The 18386-nt window shown below is 39.4% G+C and overlaps 1 protein-coding gene across 1 annotated transcript in view; it reads left to right on the forward strand.

The window, feature by feature from the left end:
• CSMD1 (CUB and Sushi multiple domains 1) overlaps nucleotides 1–18386 on the forward strand; it is a 519075-nt gene that overhangs the window by 338143 nt on the left and 162546 nt on the right. The window contains exons 30-31 of the mRNA XM_035003847.1: nucleotides 7700–7888; nucleotides 16920–17097. Of these exons, the coding sequence (XP_034859738.1) occupies nucleotides 7700–7888; nucleotides 16920–17097 (367 nt within the window). The remainder of the gene's footprint in view (nucleotides 1–7699; nucleotides 7889–16919; nucleotides 17098–18386) is intronic.

Below are 18386 nucleotides of genomic sequence, written 5' to 3' on the forward strand. Positions count from 1 at the left end.
CACACACACACAGGTGCGCATACGCAGGTGCATGCGCACGCAAGGTACGAACAGACACATGCACACACAGGTGCACACGGAGACACACAGGTACACACACATACAGAGGCGCACACACGCAGGCGCGCGCACAAAGGTGCACACACACGTCTATTTATATGTAATTTTTAGTGTACCTTTGACTCCTGTCTTCTGGTAGACATTTTTTGAGGCATCACGTACACCAGCGTCCTCAGCTTCCGTGTCTCTTCCTGCCTTGCCTTTCCCGTTCGATTCAGCCTCTGACCCAGCATCCTGCCCCCCCGTCCTGCCCTCCCGCGGCCGCCCACGTTGCAGAAGCCCTCAGGCGCGCACCACGTCCTGCGTTCCGCACCGCGGGTTCGCCGCCCCGCTGCCCGCTCTCAGGGGCGGCTCGGCCTCTGGCTGATGCCACTGGCCCACGGGCTGCTTCCTCCTTTGCCTTCGGGGTCACAAGCTCCCGTGCAGGGCCCAGCGGAGCCCGCTGTTTTCGTCATTCGCGTCCCCCGAGCGTCCTGATTCAGAGACTATACTAAATATATTCAGTGTTAAATTTCATAGTTTGTGAAATACCCAGAGCAGGGATGACTCGCGGGCGGCTCTGCCGCCAGGCTCACCAGGTCAAGTTCCGCGAGTCCCGGAACCGCGTGTGGGTCGCGCGGGCGCTCGAGCCCCGTGTGCAGCCCTGAGCGCATGATTTCCTTTTCCAGGTCGCTCACCTGCCAGGCTTCCCCAGCTCTCTGAGCAAGCAGTGCACACTTTAGCCGGTTGCCTCAGCTATAAACCTGGTGCTGGTCTCGACTCCTTGCCCCCTCTGCGGCCGACAGCACCTCCATCGTCGTCCTTGCCCCAGCTCCGCAATATCTCTGGGGTCCTGGCGATCCCTCGGTCAGCATCACACACCTCCTCCTAACCATCCTCATCTTTCTCCTAGAAAACCGTCAGACTCTTTAAAGTCTTACCACATTGATTGTCCCTACTTCAGAGGCTAAGGCATCAGCAGCCCTGGTATCTACAGTTAAATGAAAAACAACTTCGGACTAGTAAGGAGACACATTATCTGAAAGGATTATTTATTGCCCTGGGAGAAGAGGTCTATTTCAATAGAAAGAACAATGCTCTAACCATAAGATGAGCACAGGTCTTCAGGGTTAGGGAAAAGGGTTTTTCCTCTCTGCAGATGAGGGACAAGCCTACGGGCACTGGGTGTGGGGAAGCAGGAGAGGCCATGATGGGTGGTGGGCCAGAGAAGGTCTTACCCGAAGGCCGACCTGCTCACAGGGGCGCTGGCTGCTGGCTCAGGCGGGGGCGCCAAGGGACTGGGACCTGGTGGAGCGAGAGACCAGTGTTGGGTTAGCATGCGTTTTGTTCTGACCCATCAGTGGGAACAAGCAGTTCACCTAACCATTTCCGAGGCAAAGAATGAGAATTTGGAGGATTTATGTCTCGTCAGGTCATAGGCAAACAAAGGTGCTCCTGAGTTTTATCTAAGTGGTAGAGTAGGGGAAGATCATGGAATGGAGGCATTTCTGGGCACAGAAAAGAGTATGAGTGTGTGTGTGTGTGTGTGTGTGTGTGTTGGGGTTTTCCCTCCCCTTTCCTGGTGAGAAGGCTTTTGCAGGTGTCTGAGAGAGAGAATGTGCATTTCACCTCAACACACCTCCCCTTTGTTATGCCCCCTTCATCTGTCTGTTTAGCTGAATTGAAAACTTGAACAGTATTTACTATGAATCCCATGCTTCTCTTTCCTATTTTTATATATCTGATTTCTACCCTTTCCCTATTTCTATTGAAGTATATTTTGTTGAAGTATGAGCATTTCATTCATGATCGTAATTTTAAACTTGGTTATTATATGGTGCCCTCCATTGTTCAATTGTCATGATCTTAATATGAGTCAATAAGAAAAATATACATAATCACATGTCTTCCATAAGCTGCCAATTAAGTGATTTATCTCAGTTGATTTCAAGAACTTTCGAAAAGTCTTCTCCATTTTGAATATTTTTAATACTGTATTCAAAATTTAACTTTTGTTTCCTTAGTGACCTCCAGAAATCAAATACAAATTCCCATGAATTTACATGGAAGTTTTGGAACTACATTTTATCTTACATAACTCTAACCTCTATAGTTCAAAATTTTTTTTTTTGTTTTATTTCTCTTGATATTTTCCAGGTAGGGTTATTAAGGCCATATCTACACAGTTCTAAAGCTATCAGTTACTTAAATCCAAAAAGAATGGTCTAAAATAGACACACACACACACACAGAGTCTAAATAGGGATTATCTAGACAAGAGGTCAGAAATTGCTGCAGTTGGCTGGCAAAATATCATTTTAACAATTTAAATTTTAAATATTTAGTATTAAATTTCATGCAGTTTGTGAAATATCCACAGATCCACTTTCCTTTATCTTGCAGTGTCAGAATCTGCAAACATTTGGTCAGTGTTCACATGGAGGGACAGTCCCCTCAAGTGTCATAGTGATGGCCCCTTGCAGAGTAGAAAGGCATTGGCTTCAAAAGTTTCCTTTAGTCCCTGCAAGCTTTGATCATTGATGTTGTCTGTGTGGCCTTTAAACATTTATTTGGTGAATTCTCGTATCGGCCAAACATCTGGTCGGCTGAGCAAATGTTTTATTTACTTGATGCCTGACTCTGTTTATCCAAGTTAAAAATAAATAAATAATTCCTAAGCAATATATATTTTATTGTAGGCAATTGATTTCCTATAAATGAGAGCCATAAAAGTAAATTAAATAAAAAGTTTGGGAACATGAATTTGAGGTGTTCCAAGGATAGCATATCTGACAGGGATGACAGATAGTTTATCATTATTTGTCATCTTATAAAATTTATAAATGGGCAAAATGACACAGTTCTGACTTGTATGTCACATCAAAATTCCTAGGTCCTACTTGAGATGTATAAGATAAGCTTATAATTAATAACTCATAAGATGCTTAAGTCATGCAGATAAGTCTTGTCATTCTCAGTGATGTCTATGTCATACCCCTTATTCTTAAACCTTGTCATTTATTTATGGCCATATAAAGGTCAAAAATGTTACCATGGATGTAGCTGTCCAGAAGTTAAATGACTTATCCAGAACTTGAGAAATGGAAGGTGAAGAGCCGTGTTGAATAAAATTGAGTTTGTGTACACTGTTTCTAAGTCAAAGACTGAAAAACGAAGGGCAGCATGAAGATATTTATCAATTCTTTAGATATTGGAAAATATAGTGGATATTAGAAAGATGACTACATGATCCCATTGGCGGTCACATTACACACCTATAATTTAAACAGTTGATGCCATATTGCTTGAGATTGGTAGATGTGAATAATATTTTCCTAGATCCAAATAAATGATTCCCCTATGGAAGATAAAATTCAGTGGGTTCCTTTACTCTTATAATATTGGTATGGGCTTATTGGTACTTAGATTTTCATAATGTTTGTGAAATTTGGGGCCATTAAGAATTTTAGTGACTCTCTTTTGCTTTTGGTTTTTGTAAGTCAACATTTGGAGAAGTTAAGTATTCCTCTCTCTGTCTCTCTTTCCTACATTATAATGTAATAATGCCATGCCAAAAAAGAACTTACAGGTAATTTTAATTCTTTAGCTATAGGAAGTAAAAATGCCTTCTTTCTTCAAAGATCCACTCTTTCTCATTTTCCTTTTGCTCTGTGTACTAAGCACCTTTATTTTTTTTAAAGGGATAAGTTAAATCTTCTTATTCATTTATTCAATTATAAAACTGTTGAATTTGAGTGAATTGAATCTATGAGAAGAGAGGCATTCATTTGTAGATACAGATTTTTCCCCTTTAGGAGCAAAAGCAATCAAACTGCCTATATGTGCAATGAACAACAGAAGGATACCTTCTAGCTGATTGTATGAGCACACTAACTGTTCCTTATCGACCCAGCCACACATTTCTGCATGGAATCTGTGTGCCTCTAAAACTGAGTTGCTCTCTTTGCTTTCACCGTGATATTTTGAACCACCATGGGTTAATGAGAAGAGCGAGGTTGGGGGTCTACTCTATCCTTTTCACCCATCTGCATGAGCGAATCAAGTTCTCAACAGGCAGCTCTTTATATGGAAGACTATCTCACATAAAAATGCTGAAAACAGCGGACAACTAGTAGTTGTATCAATTCTCATCCCTCTCGGGCATCCTAGTTTAAGATGGAGAGAGCGCTGACGGTGGTAGTCCATCTTACAAGCTGACCCGCTCTCTCCCTGCAGATCATACGGATTTGCCTTTCCTTTTATGGGTTGGCCTAAAGTAGAGGTAACAATCTCAGTCAGCTTCTCCCTTAAGAGACTCATCCCTCTGCACCAAAAACACACCTGGACAGTGCATGTCAGCTATGTCTCCTAGGTGATGCCCACATCCCAGCTGAGATTTGCTGCATGCTCCCTAGTCAGTCCTCCCCAAGCTTCTGATGCAGTGGAGGAAGTGGATTCTCAGTGTAGTGTGTCGCCTGAGAATCCAACAGTTCCTTTGGTTTAAAATCAGACTTTCTCCACAATGTAAAGGCCATCATGGAAAGTCTACTGGGCATTCCTCCTCGGTTGCTCAAAGCACAAGACACAACCACAGTCACAACTGGGAGCAAGCAACTTGGCTAGCCATCCCCCAGCCAAGGCTCTGGGCTGCCCAGAAAGCATGGGATTGGCTGCAACCTTAGCAACAGTGCAGGTTGGCTTCATTGGTAGCCATTGGGATCAAGGAGTTTGCATGACCAATAAAGAACATTGGGGTGGATAATCTAACTTAAAAGTAAGAACCAGGATCATTCCCTTGTTGCAGAGGAAGAGAGATCTGCCATCTTAGCCATCATAACAGCGAGTCTGGGAAGCAGGGAGCTTATATATGGGTGCACTTCAGAAATTCTGTGGATTACCAGATGTGGCTTCATGCTCCTGGGCCCCCAGCTTGATTTTTTCGTGGAGAGGGAAGTCGAGCACCTGAGGGAGCCTTCAAAGCCAAATTCAGTGTAGACATGGACTCATCTGCAACCTCTCCTCCCTGTAACAAGGCTGTGAGTAAACATGTGTGAGTCTGTGTGTTAAATGCTATTTCACGTGACAGTTCATTAGCAATCTGTATCCACTGTTACCTTGTTGATAACTTGTTGTGATAACTGATGCTTGTGCTGATACCCCAGAGTCACTGCTGAAACGGGACTGGAATCTTTCAATGAGGAGGATGCTATGTTGAACACAGTTTTATTTGATTCTTCTCACATGGAAGCCGCCATCCAAATATATATATATTTACATATATATATGAGTTTTTATTAGCGGTTGTATGTGATATATTAGAAGACTCATTTCTCCAACAGAGTTTGTTATATTTCAAGCAAAACAAGAATGAGAACAAACTGCTGATTTCATTCTAAAAGAGTATAATAAAGACGGAGATTGGTTGATAGTTGAAATACAGTATGGGGTTCTGTTCTTTTTGTGAACATGGGTCTATAAAGCAAATTTAGACTCAAATAAAAAGATTACAAGGAGGCATACCATGCACTGTGGATATTTGCTAAGCCATTGGCCCTGGATTTCAGGAAAAAGCTGTTTGCAAGGCTTTCAGTGTGGGGTGGCCCTTGGGAGAGGTGGGCAGCCTTGCTGAGTGTTTGCCAGGTTGGTCCAGGAAGGGGCACAATAAGGGGGTAAAGAAAAGGAGTGTGTGTGTGCACGTGTGGTGAGTAAACATGTATGGATGTGCCTGTGTGTGTGTGCGTACGTGTGTGGGGCGCTTGTGTGCGTGTGTAAATGTGTGTGTGTGTGGTTTGTGCACGTTTGGTGTGTGCATCTGTGTGTGTTCATGCATATGTAGTAGAAAGAGAGAGACACACACTGATTTGTCTTGGCTTTCTGTTCTCACGGTCCCTATCTTTATACGCATTGCATGGTTTTCTAAGCTTCTAGTTTTCAAATAGGAGGTGATATTATAAAAGCAATTGATAATGACAAACAGGCCACTAGTCCGTGAGGTATTTTCCTTCAAGACATTTTTTTTCATACAGGTTTGAATACTCTTTTCTTTTAGACAACTATAGATTTGTTCCCTTGAAGTCTGGTACTTTGTAGGAGATTTCAACAGTCAAATAGTGTACTTATAAGATGAAGAAAAATAAAATTGGAGAACATCTTTGTAGACTGTGCAGCTATTGTCTTGATGCTAGATTGCTAATTCCAAAATTGTGAGTTAAAAGCACTTTTTCTTTTGCAAATGTTTATTAGAGCTTTGAATTTCATTAATAATAATTGTGATTATGGTGCTTATTGATCTGGAAGAAATCCTTAAATAGGTAATTTCTCCTCATTGTCTTAGGAATTCCATGTTATAATGTGGCTTCACCAAAAAGCAGCCCCAGAAAACTCATTATATTATTGGTAAATTTTTGATTTTGTATAGATGAAAGTTTTTCTCCATACTGAGTTCTAAAGGTTACATGTCATAGCAGTGAGTTAAGAATCCTCCAGTAACTTTTTTCTCTTAGTATCCATATATCATGCATGTAATTCCCTACTAATAATCAAATGTGCTACAAATAAAATGGAATAAATTTATGTTTAGCACATTGCTGTTTATAAAGTCCGCTTGCATGAATCACCGTATGTGATCTCCATCCGATCTTGTTGAGCAGACAGCCCTCCTGCGCTAGTCCAGTGGACACCAGAGGGCAGGCGTGAGGCAGGGGGAATTCCTGCATGGCCCCCTGGGGGTCTTGGTCTCCCTCCAGGTTCTTCCTGGTTCCTCACCCTGGGGAAGCCAGTGCCAGGAATTATCTGAAGCTGCTGAAAGACCTTTGTATTGATGCATCTTCTGATTTCTGCTTCCTGCTTGCAATCCCTCTTTAGCTGTTTATCTGACTCTTGGCCAGACACATACGATTGCAACTATCAAAATAAGTAATGAAGTGAAATTAAGGATTTTTTAATCTGCTAACAGCAGTGAGGGTTTAACCATCCTGTTAAAATTTAAAATTTATCTCACAATTCGGGAACTTGCAAAGACACGGTGTGCCAACTGCTGTATCTTTATTATATTGAAAATGTAAATATGATTTATTGCATAAACTATATCTTATTAAAAAGATTGTACTGATAGTAATTGCTAGTGCAATGCTTCTACAGAACTTTTTTTTAAAATAAGAAAATGGAATGGATTTTTTAAATTTTATTTGTAACGAACAATTAATTAAAAAATCAAAACATAACAACCACATTATTTCTTAGTCAATAACACTTAGAATGGAGTGCTAGTATAATTCTCTTTTAAATTAGAAGGAAATTAGGTCCACATTCGCCTGACATTCCTTATAGGGAATTTTTATTATCATTTGTTTTACTTTTTTATAAAAGTCAACTCACACCATCTACTTTTCTTCCAAGGTAAACACCATCAAATAGATTGTTGGTATGTGCTTTACGACTTCTAAAGCACACAGTTAGCTACTTATTAATTGGAAGTTGTTATGATTCTGTTACTACTAATAATTACTGTTTTACTTAGGATGGTAAGTGGCAACTTGGAGAAGATACGCTTTAAAACTTACTGAAAACGCTGGTCTTAAGAAGCTGTATGTGATCATAGCCTTCTGAATTCCAGACTAACTTAACTTCTTATAGTTGAGCTTGATTCTGTCTGTTTCAGCCTATGAACTACAGAACTGCCCGGACCCACCTCCTTTTCAGAATGGTTATATGATCAACTCAGACTACGGTGTGGGACAATCCATTTCTTTCGAGTGTTACCCTGGGTACATTTTAATCGGCCACGCAGTCCTTACCTGTCAGCACGGGATCAACAGAAACTGGAATTATCCCTTTCCAAGATGTGACGGTAGGCTTATCGTTCTTGGCAACAAATTACATTTTTCACATATATAGTAGTGCATTAATTATTAAATGGATGTATTAAAAAATCCATTCATTTATTCAACAGATATTTATTAGGAATCTATTATGTTAAACTCATTTTACTTATTATTTCAGGAATATATCATATGCCAGTAAGTTAAAAATATGAATAAATAGGCCTTGCCCTCAAGGAAATTGTAAAGAAAACAAAATAATAAACGCAAATATGTATAACACAAACCAGACACAAGGAAAGTGTTTTGATGAATTGTGTGGAGAAGGATGGTGTTTGCTTGGGAAGTGACCAGGGAAATCTTTATGATAGTAGTAGTATTTAGAATTACAGTCATTCCACCAAATTATGGGATTAGTAGAGGAACGGATGCTTATTAATTTTACCCTGGATTTTTTTTTCATTTTTTTATTCTTTAACTTTTACAATAATCATATATTGCTTTTGTATTTCAGCAAACTGATTTTATTTTTGTAGTGGGCCTTGAAGTGTATATACTATTTTGCTATTCAGAGATGGAATATCCAGGGTAGAAAAAATAGTGTAAACAAAGACAGGGCGTAGAAATGGTCTTAGGAAAAAAATTAAGTAGTGCAGTTCAGTGATGCGTGATGATCAGGGTTTCTCGGGAGATGTGGGAATCAGGTGGTGATGGAGGGAAATCTGGATTCATCAAATATCCCTAGTCTGAACAGGAATCACTTCTTTGAAGCTTCTCTATGACTACCTGATTTTTTTGATGATTTTGAAATTTTTGTAATATCAAGTTGAAATTAATAGATCAAGTACTTATAAGGAAAGCATATGAAACAGAAAAGTTCCTGTAAGCCTAATATTAGAACATTATATTGAGTGAAAAAATAATGAAATTATCAACTCTGTGGTCCTTTGAAACACTAAACATTTATATCCCACCAGGCAAAAGGGAAAGGCAACTAGCTGTGTTTGAATTTCTTCTGAAAAAGTAAAAACAAAACAAAACCACTGGTGGACTTTTTAAATTATATTTTTCACCTGTATTTTTCCATTCTATATTATTGTAAAAAAACTATGAAAAAAAAAAAAACTTCAGCTGTATTTTTTTAATTCCTTGTCTTAAAAAAAAGGAAATAAAAGTTAAATTAATCCTAGTCTAATGCAAATTTAATAACATGTAAAACAGCATTTAAAAAATTACTTTATAAAATTAAGTATAGCAGTAGCATATCTGGTGCTTTTTATTAAAACACCTAAAAACCTTTTTTTATTACTCTCCATTTAAAAATTCATTTATCTGCATATCTATAAAATACTTTGAATTGTCATGATGAAACCCTTTTCTTATTTGTAATTTTCACCTGAGTTCTTTGAATTCATATGCACATGGGAGACTTCTTGGCTTGATATTAAAAAGTAGAGTTAAATATTTAAAAAGGCTTCATCTTTTTTTTAAGCTCTGTTTTCAAATATAGCAGTAACTGCTGGCTTAGAATTATTTTGTGAGCATGAAAGTTGTGAGCATGAAAGCTCAAAGGGGATGCCACCTTTTATAATTACACCATGATCTGTCATTCGACCGAGAGTTGGCCAGACTGAAGCTAAATTCCTCCAGACACCAGCTGAAAGTATGAGAGTAGCCCCCAAACGACCCTGAGGTTGGATGATTCACTAAGAGGACCACAGAACTCACTAAGCTATTGTATTCTGGTTGTAGTTTATAACAAGGAAAAGACACATGAAAATCATGGGAAAAGATGCCTAGGTTACAGTCTAGGAGGATGCATCACTCTCAGAGAACTAATGGGCGACAATATGCCCAGAATATCGCCAACCTGAGAAGCTCACTGGGTCTTAATGCCCAGAGTTTTTAATTGGGGCTCTGTGAGGTAGGTATAACTGCTTGATGGATTGCCTGGTGGTTGATGTCAGCTTCTAGACCAACTGATATCCTGTAACTCAAAGGCCCCATCTTAAATTCCATGGCTGGTCTTTCTGGCACAGTCAGCCCCATCCTAAAACTGTTAGGTATGGCCAGCACCCACATGAAACAAAGATACTCCTATCAGGTATGTCCTTAATCCCCTCTGCCAGCCTCCCAGAATAGAGAGCTAGACCTCTCTATAGACAAGGTCAAATTCTTTACTACACAAATATTTTTACCATTATCTCTTTCTTCATATCTATAATGTCATAGACAAAATAAAAAAACAAAACATAAAATTCAAATAAAATATCATAAAATGAACTTTCTAGGCACCATCCAATGTGTGTTTAATATCCTTTCCATATTAGATTAAACTCAAGAAAAAAATAAGCAGAGGTTATTATTGTATAACAAGTTATTTTATCTGTGAAAGGTTGTATTCCCAAAAAGATATATATATTTTTTAAAAAAGTCTTTGTTTGCTGATAATGGTGGGCTGTTGAGATGTCCATTAGTGTCCACTTACACTATGGTTAAGCTCCTCACAAGACACCAGCAAACTCTGCTGATTATCCAGAATGCTCACCTGAAATGTATTTTATTAATTCAGCGTGGTTTTTCAGTTCAGAATTATTCCTGGTGTGTAGAACAAATGTACTGAAAAACAATCTTCAAAGGTCCAACCTGGTTAGCTTCAGAAGAATATCAGAATAGATCAGAGATACTTGGGGTGAAAAAGCAAAAACAAAAACATAGCTACTTTGAACAACTTCTGGCATCTTTAGTAAAAATTGAACAATTTAGACAACTAAGATTCAAGAATTCTAAATCTTGGGCACCTGGGTGGCTCAGTTGGTTAAGCGACTGCTTTCGGCTCAGGTCATGATCCTGGAGTCCCAGGATCGAGTCCCGCATCGGGCTCCCTGCTCGGCGGGGAGTCTGCTTCTCCCTCTGCCCTCTTCCCTCTTGTGCTCTCTGTCTCTCATTCTCTCTCTCAAAAAAAAAAAGAAAAAAAGAATTCTAAATCTTAAGGCATCAATCTTCATAAGCATATACTAAACCAATTTCTGTGTACATGCTGACAGTATTAATATGTTTATTGTATAAGGATTTATTATGTAAAGTTAGTGTATTCTAAATTCATTTGAAAAATATCTGGACTAAAAGTATGATATCTATTAAGAGAAAAAAGAAAAAATAGGTCTCAAGTGACTTGAGAAATTCAAGACATTATTTTTGCCAGTAACATAATTATATAGAAGTCTCAGTTTAAAAAATTTGGGTTATAATTGTTAAAAAATGGTTAAAAGGACTTGTTTATTAGTTTACTAAATGTAATTTGATAATTAAATATGCATCTCTACTTACAAATACAGTTTAAAAATTTTAGATTTTTTGTTGACCTAATCTTTTATCACTGAAATATGTATGTAGATATAATTTTAAGATTTTTTTTTTTTAAGTTAAGCACTGTCCTAGTGTTCCTCAACTTAAAATGCAGTAATATCTGTGGTGGGGAACTATATGGATAGAGATAATTACTAGATAACTTAATATGTTGCAATTAACATGTTAGCAACTTCTTTTAGATTGACAGATTTTTGTAAGCAGAACATTATTTGATTACATAATTGACACAAGAAATCCAACCAGCCAAAGAATATGTTATTATATACATAATTTTTAAAATTAAGGTTTACCAAGTTGATTGATGAATACAGAAAATAATCTCTCCCAATAGTTTAGAATAAAAATAACATCCTAAATCGGAGGGGGAGACGAACCATGAGAGACGATGGACTCTGAGACACAAACTGAGGGTTCTAGAGGGGAGGCGGGTGGGGGGATGGGTTAGCCTGGTGGTGGGTATTGAGGAGGGCACATTCTGCATGGAGCACTGGGTGTTATACACAAACAATGAATCATGGAACGCTACATAAAAAACTAATGTAATGTATGGTGATTAACATAACAATAAAATTTTTTAAAAAGCAAATAGGCTTGAAATGAGAAAAATAAATTTTTTTAAGATCTCTGGTAGTAACCTAAGTATCTCCAAATTAGTCTTTTAATTACCCACGGAGCTTGTTGCATACCTCAGTCTTAGAAACAGGGTCTATGATGATGTTACCAGAATGAACACACCAAAAAAGTATGTACTTTACTACATTATATATGTATCTTGGTAATAAATACCTAATACTGACAATAAAAAAAAATGACATCCTAAAGAATACAACTCTTTTTACTTATATTTATAAATATTTATAGTATTTATATAATATAATATTGTTATATATAAGATTTATATTTATATAAACATAATATTTATGTTATAAATATTATTTTAAATATTTCCATTATCAAACAGTCCCTAAGATAGAGTGCACTATGTCTCTCTAACTTAAAACCATCATAAGGAAACCAAAGTAATTGAAGGAAACAAAAATAGGTCTAAAACACCTACAGTGCTCCACATATTCGGTGACAAAAGGCATTCAGTTCCTGGTTACACTGATAGTCAAGAGTTTAAAATTCATAAATATTCATGCCAAATGTAGGTATTGGTTGTTTAGTACTGTAGGCTTTTTCTTTACCCTCCTTTTAAAAGTTAGGCAGAAATCTTAATATAATCCTGGAGAAAACCATCTATAAATTATCTTAACTGTCCTAGTGGATATTTAGGGTTTTTAAAATTTAATTTCTGATTGAAATCAGTTACGCTCTTTCTATCCATCTCAATTCAGAGACAGTCACTTTGTACATGTTTAAATGGAGACAAATCACAATAAAGACATGTGTGGGCGCCCCTTGATTTTTCCAAGTCTAGCCCCAGGTAGAATGAAGTGACAGTGAGTCTCCACCTCCCTGTGCTGATGTCCACTCTGCCCACCAGCTCATCTTCCAGTATCTTCTGGCTCTGGCTTCACATGAGCAGGAATTGGTGAGATACACCCATCACTTTTTGTATGAGCCACCTAAAAGTTTCATGTTCTCAAACTATGGTGAAGTGAACAGAATCCACAGTGATACCTCAGGCAGTGGTACCAGGTGGAGTGGGGTAGGAAGTGAGGATGGGGAGGAAGGCTTTTTACATATAAACAGGTGCTGAATAAACTTCACATTGCATGAGACATTAAGGTAAGACAGCACCTCCATCATATTCAGTAGAGCTATTGCTGGCTCTAGAATTTGATGGAAGTGGACAACTTAATCATTTTCACGTATGTATCTTTCTCTGGAGAAACACATACAGAAATAACCTGAGAACGTTTTCTCATTAATTGTGCCTCACACAGCAGTCCTTTCTCACAACCTATTCTTAACATGCATCCGTGTAAAGTTACAGACAACACTCACTCTGACCCTCCTAGCCACCAGTGGGTGCCTTTTTCCTACAACAGCAGTTCTGCGACACTGCTGGAGAGTCTTCCCGAGGAGAGCTTCTGATCCCACAGGTGAAACTCCCAGTCTCACAAGGCTGCCCCTGCCCTAATTTGGATGCCAATCCCAAGTCCATATTGTCACTTGTGCTCCTCATTGACTGGTTATAAAGCAGAAGTCTCTATGACTCCCTCCTCCTACTGGATGAATTTACTAGAGCAACTCACAGAACCCAGGAAAACATTTTACTTACAAGATTACAGATCAATACAGAGGATATAACTCAGGAACAGCCAGATGGAAGAGATGCAGAGGGCAAGGTGTGTTGGAAGGTGAGCAGAGTCGTATTCTCTCCAAGTGAACCATCCTCCCAGCTCCCCAAGCGTTCACCAACCCAGAAGTTCTCCAGACCCCATCCTTTGGGGTTTTTATGGAGTCTTCATTACAGAGGCATGATGATTAAATCTCTGGCCCGTGGTGATTAAGTTGACTTCCAGCTCCTCCCATTCCCTGGAGGTTAAGGATGGGGCTGAAATTTCCAATCCTAGATTACTTGTTTGGTTCCCCTGGCAACCAGCCCCATCCTCGATGCTTTCCTAGTCACCTTATTAAGGTAAGCTCAGGTGTGGTTGAAAGGGTCTTGTTATGGGGGCGCCTGGGTGGCTCAGTTGGTTAAGCGACTGCCTTCGGCTCAGGTCATGATCCTGGAGTCCTGGGATTGAGTCCCACATTGGGCTCCCTGCTCAGCGGGGGGGTCTGCTTCTCCCTCTGACCCTCTTCCCTCTCATGCTCTGTCTCTCATTCTCTCTGTCTCAAGTAAATAAATAAAATCTTAAAAAAAAAAGAAAGGGTCTTGTTATGAATAACAAAGGATACTTTTATCTCTTTTATCACTTAGCTTTTATCCAAGGTTTCCCGAGCCCTGTGCCAAGAACAAGGAGGAAGACCGAATATGTATTTCTTATTATAAATCACAATATCACAGTGTACATTCATGAATATATGAATGACTATGTGTCTGTTGACTCTTTGGCTCCCTGAAGTGGAGGAGGGTCTGACACCCATGTCCCTTCCGATTCTGAAGTGTAGTGCACAGTACGCTGATGGGCTCTGTCCTGTCCAGGGGGTGGGCTTCCTTGTCCCACTGTGACCAGGCTCCCAGGCACACAGTGAGGAGCTCGAGGTGCCTGCTCAGCTGTGGTGCACGGATCCTCCTGCGACTAGATGCCCCTCAGAGCAGCTTCAGGATTGATCTCCACCTCAGGATCCACGTCATGCCGAGTTAGATCCCACAACCACAGGTTCTGTGGACTTCAAGTTACATTCCCCCCAGACATGGAAATCTAAATATGCCTGTGGGGCCACAATAATGAGGGAAAAGCCTTCTCTGGGATCGCAGACAGGTCAGGGGATGTGGTGAAGGAAACTTCCTCTCATTTTTCTTAGGATCCTCTTTTCTCCTCTCTAGACGGCACAGCAACATTTGCCTTGAAGAATTTTATGTGCATTCGTGGAATGTTATTAGCTCGTGTGACAGTGCTGTTTGTTCTTTCCCTCACCGTACTTACACAAGTTGACTTTTATACTCACTTAGCATTTGCTTGGTACCTTTCTCATCACTACACAGTAACATCCAAAGGTCTCTGCGGTTCTCTGCTCTGTCTCCCACTCTAACCCCACATGTCCTGGTCCGTGATAGACTCTCAGTGAATAATCCTTGAATAAGTAAATGGTGGACTTGTTATTTGAATATCATACATAAATCATGGCAAGGATTGCCATGCTTACTGTCCTAGAGCTATTAAGTAACATAAAGAACACCAGAAGCCAGCAATGTGTCCTTGAAAGAAAATCACCGTATCATTTCTTTTGCCCTTGAAGAGATGGGTACCATCCTTTTTGTTTGTTTTGTTGTGTTTTTTCACCATTGGGAAGGGTGCTCCTATATATAATGTGGTTATACAATTATAAGATTCAACTTGAAAGGTCAAAATGCACAAGGGAAGTCTTGGGGATTATAGATTATAAGTCAATAGCAAATGAATAACCTCAAGTCCACATAAGATGTGTCAGCCCACTTGCTTCAGTACATTCATTACTAAAATATTTTGTGGTGACTCTCTTACTCATTTTTAATTCATCAATTACTTATTGTCTCTTATTTATTGTGATATGAGCTAGGCATTGGGGATGCGTGAAAGTGGGTTGTGGGTAGAGGTGAAAAGGAACACCATCCCTGACTTCTAGCCGCTGACCATCTAATGGTGGGAATAGCTGGCAGCCAATTATAGCCATGAGGCAGGTGAACAAACATGGCCATCCAGAGCCAAGCTGCCTTTAAGGGGGAGGTAACATTTGAGTTGAGTTTTGAAGAAATGGATCAATTCACCCTGGCAGCAGGGTAGGAGAAAAGCCTTTGAACTTTTCAAGCAGAGTGAATATTTGCGTAAAGTTTGGAGGTGAGAGAAAGTATGACATCTTCCGGGCACACAAGTAACTCAGTGACTGCAGCCTAGATCATGGCCCCATTTTACAGATTATAGTTGCCCCTGTGCTTTGCCAGTTTACAAAGCAAAGTTTGGCAGCCTCCAAATCCCACTTATCAATACTCATTCCATAACATTGCTAAAATGTTCTCCACGGCCCCTTCTTCTAATGACTCTATCCAAAACCTGGGCCGGGTTCAATCTATTTTACACTGGAACATTCTCTACCTCCTTTGAAATACGTATGCATCTATATGATCAACACATCAGCGTACCATATACCGCCTCATAGCATGTCATCGCTCACTATTTTGTATTCAGACGTTTGTTTCTCTTGTTTTACAGTGTAGTTTGGCCTGTTTTCTCCACCTAAATTCGACACCTTTCATGACAAGTCTTTGAAAGCTCCAGAAGATTCATGCTAGTAACAGGCACTCAGACCACCTCTATCAGATTTTGGTTGATTAAAAAGCCTACTCGTTTATGACTTTGTTGTATCCTCCCACTCTCCGAGTGTAATAATGCATCTCAGATTATTTTGCTAATATATAGTCTCTTCATTTTTCCATAGATAAGACAAAATAATTGCCATGGCAACAGAGAATACCAGTTCATTAAGTAAAATAAACACAGGCTGAATAGTGAGTCTTTGCAGAGTTGAAAGCTGGTGAGACAAGGAAGTCCTTCAAGAAAACACCACATATATAATTTTATCTCATTTCTTCAGGTTTAGATCTGCCAAGAATTGATAATATTTTTGTTTTAGGCAAAAAGACTTGGATGCTACTCTTTTAGGCAGTTTAAATAGGTTTTAGAAATCTCACATAAAACAACAACAAGAAAATTTCCATGATATATGTGCATAATTTCCACATAATCCCTCATATCACAGAGTGCTATGCATTATCATCTTGGTCACATAAGATAACTGAGTGACTGAGTAAGGGCCTTTTTTTTTTTTATGGGAATGACTTTATCTTGAAGGGATTTTGAGTGTTTGGAGAATGTATTAAATGGAACTTAGATAACTTAGTTTAGAAGTATAATTCTTCTAAGGTTTTAAGACTTCAGGGGAATTACTTTGACAAAGTAGTAACTGAGAAATATTTCACAATTATTTCTCATAAGGAAAATTTTGGCAAAGGGACTTTAGAGACTTAGAAATATTTAACTGTGTCCTTTCCAAAGTTGACCGTAAAGGGCATAATTTTCTTTGCTTCCTTTTAAGCTCCTTGTGGATATAATGTAACATCTCAGAACGGTACCATTTATTCCCCTGGATTTCCAGACGAGTACCCAATTTTGAAGGACTGCATTTGGCTTATCACCGTCCCTCCTGGCCATGGGGTCTACATCAACTTCACCTTGCTACAGACGGAAGCTGTGAATGATTACATTGCTGTTTGGTAGGAGACTCTTTCCATATAGACTAATCTGTGATTGTGCTACACCATTCTTGCAACCACTGACATGGGGCTTTTATGTCAGATTACATATTACGAAGTGACGTTTTTAGGTAGATATTGGAAAGGAAATTTACCAATGAAATCTAGCGGTATAGAGAATAAACATCATGTGACATGTTTGAGTTTTGTTACGTGGTAGACAAATTTGGGACTACTCTGAATGTAGATTATCGCAACGTAATTGTATTTTACATTTTTAAGTGTGATTTTTCTTTTTTTTCTAAAAGAAAAATTGGTCAGGAATCTTTGCCGAGATAAGAATTCGGTGCTTCTGGAAATATTGAAGAGATGATTACACACAGCCCTCCTGCCATCCTTTGTAAACGTGGCAGGACTGCCCTTCCATATGATGTGTAGGAAGTAGTACTGAGCCAGCAATCAGGGCTGGGGATTTGGGTTCTGGTTCTCTTTCCAATGGGTCATGTGGCCTTGGGTAAGTTACTTATATGATCCTTGGCTACATTTTCATGTCTATGGGAATGACTATCCTACCTTTGCTTTTGGAAGTGAGAGGTTATAGGGGACACAGAGATTGACAAGTCTCTGTGATACTATGTTGGGAGAAGGAGGGAGGACCGATGGGGTGTGAGGAGGTGAGCTTAACCCAGGCTTGAAGATCAGGATGTGCAGCCAGCATAAATTGCCATGAAAACTATGGACTAATGGCAGATAACCATGTGGTATGCATGTATGTGTATATTGGGAAGTTGGTGTAGAAAGTTGGTGTAAAGGTTAAGGGTCATTCTGGATACTGGAAAGCCTGCAAAACAAGGGGACAGGGTGAGTTCAGGGTATTGGAAGATGTCAGGAATGGGTCTTATGGGAGTCCAGGTGAGCGGGACAGAGAATACAGAAGCTTATAAATCATGTGAAAGATCCCAGGCTTAGCTCTAAGAGCAATGAGGATTCACTAGGGTTTTAGGGAAGGGAATCACCTTAGCTGAAGAATTCCCAGTCTTGTTTTTGTGGGAAATGTATCAAGTGAGGGCAAGAAAGGAGGCTGGATTTTGAGGCTGTAGAAATAACTCTTGCAGGGAGGAGATAATGGCCGAACCAACGGCTGAGGGAATGAGGAAGAATGGGGAACTTGAGAAATATTAAATTGATCCTGAAGCTGCTCTTTCAAAAGCAAAAGGCAAAACAGAAACCACAGCGTTGTACTGTGAGACGTTTCACCTGGATTAATGTATAGATTTAGCAGGCAGAAGCAAAAGCTCTTCATGATTAAC

The sequence above is a fragment of the Mirounga leonina genome, unplaced genomic scaffold, assembly GCF_011800145.1.
Source record: "Mirounga leonina isolate KUSES-001 unplaced genomic scaffold, KU_Mleo_1.0 Mir_128, whole genome shotgun sequence".
Classification (NCBI taxonomy): Eukaryota; Metazoa; Chordata; class Mammalia; order Carnivora; family Phocidae; genus Mirounga; species Mirounga leonina.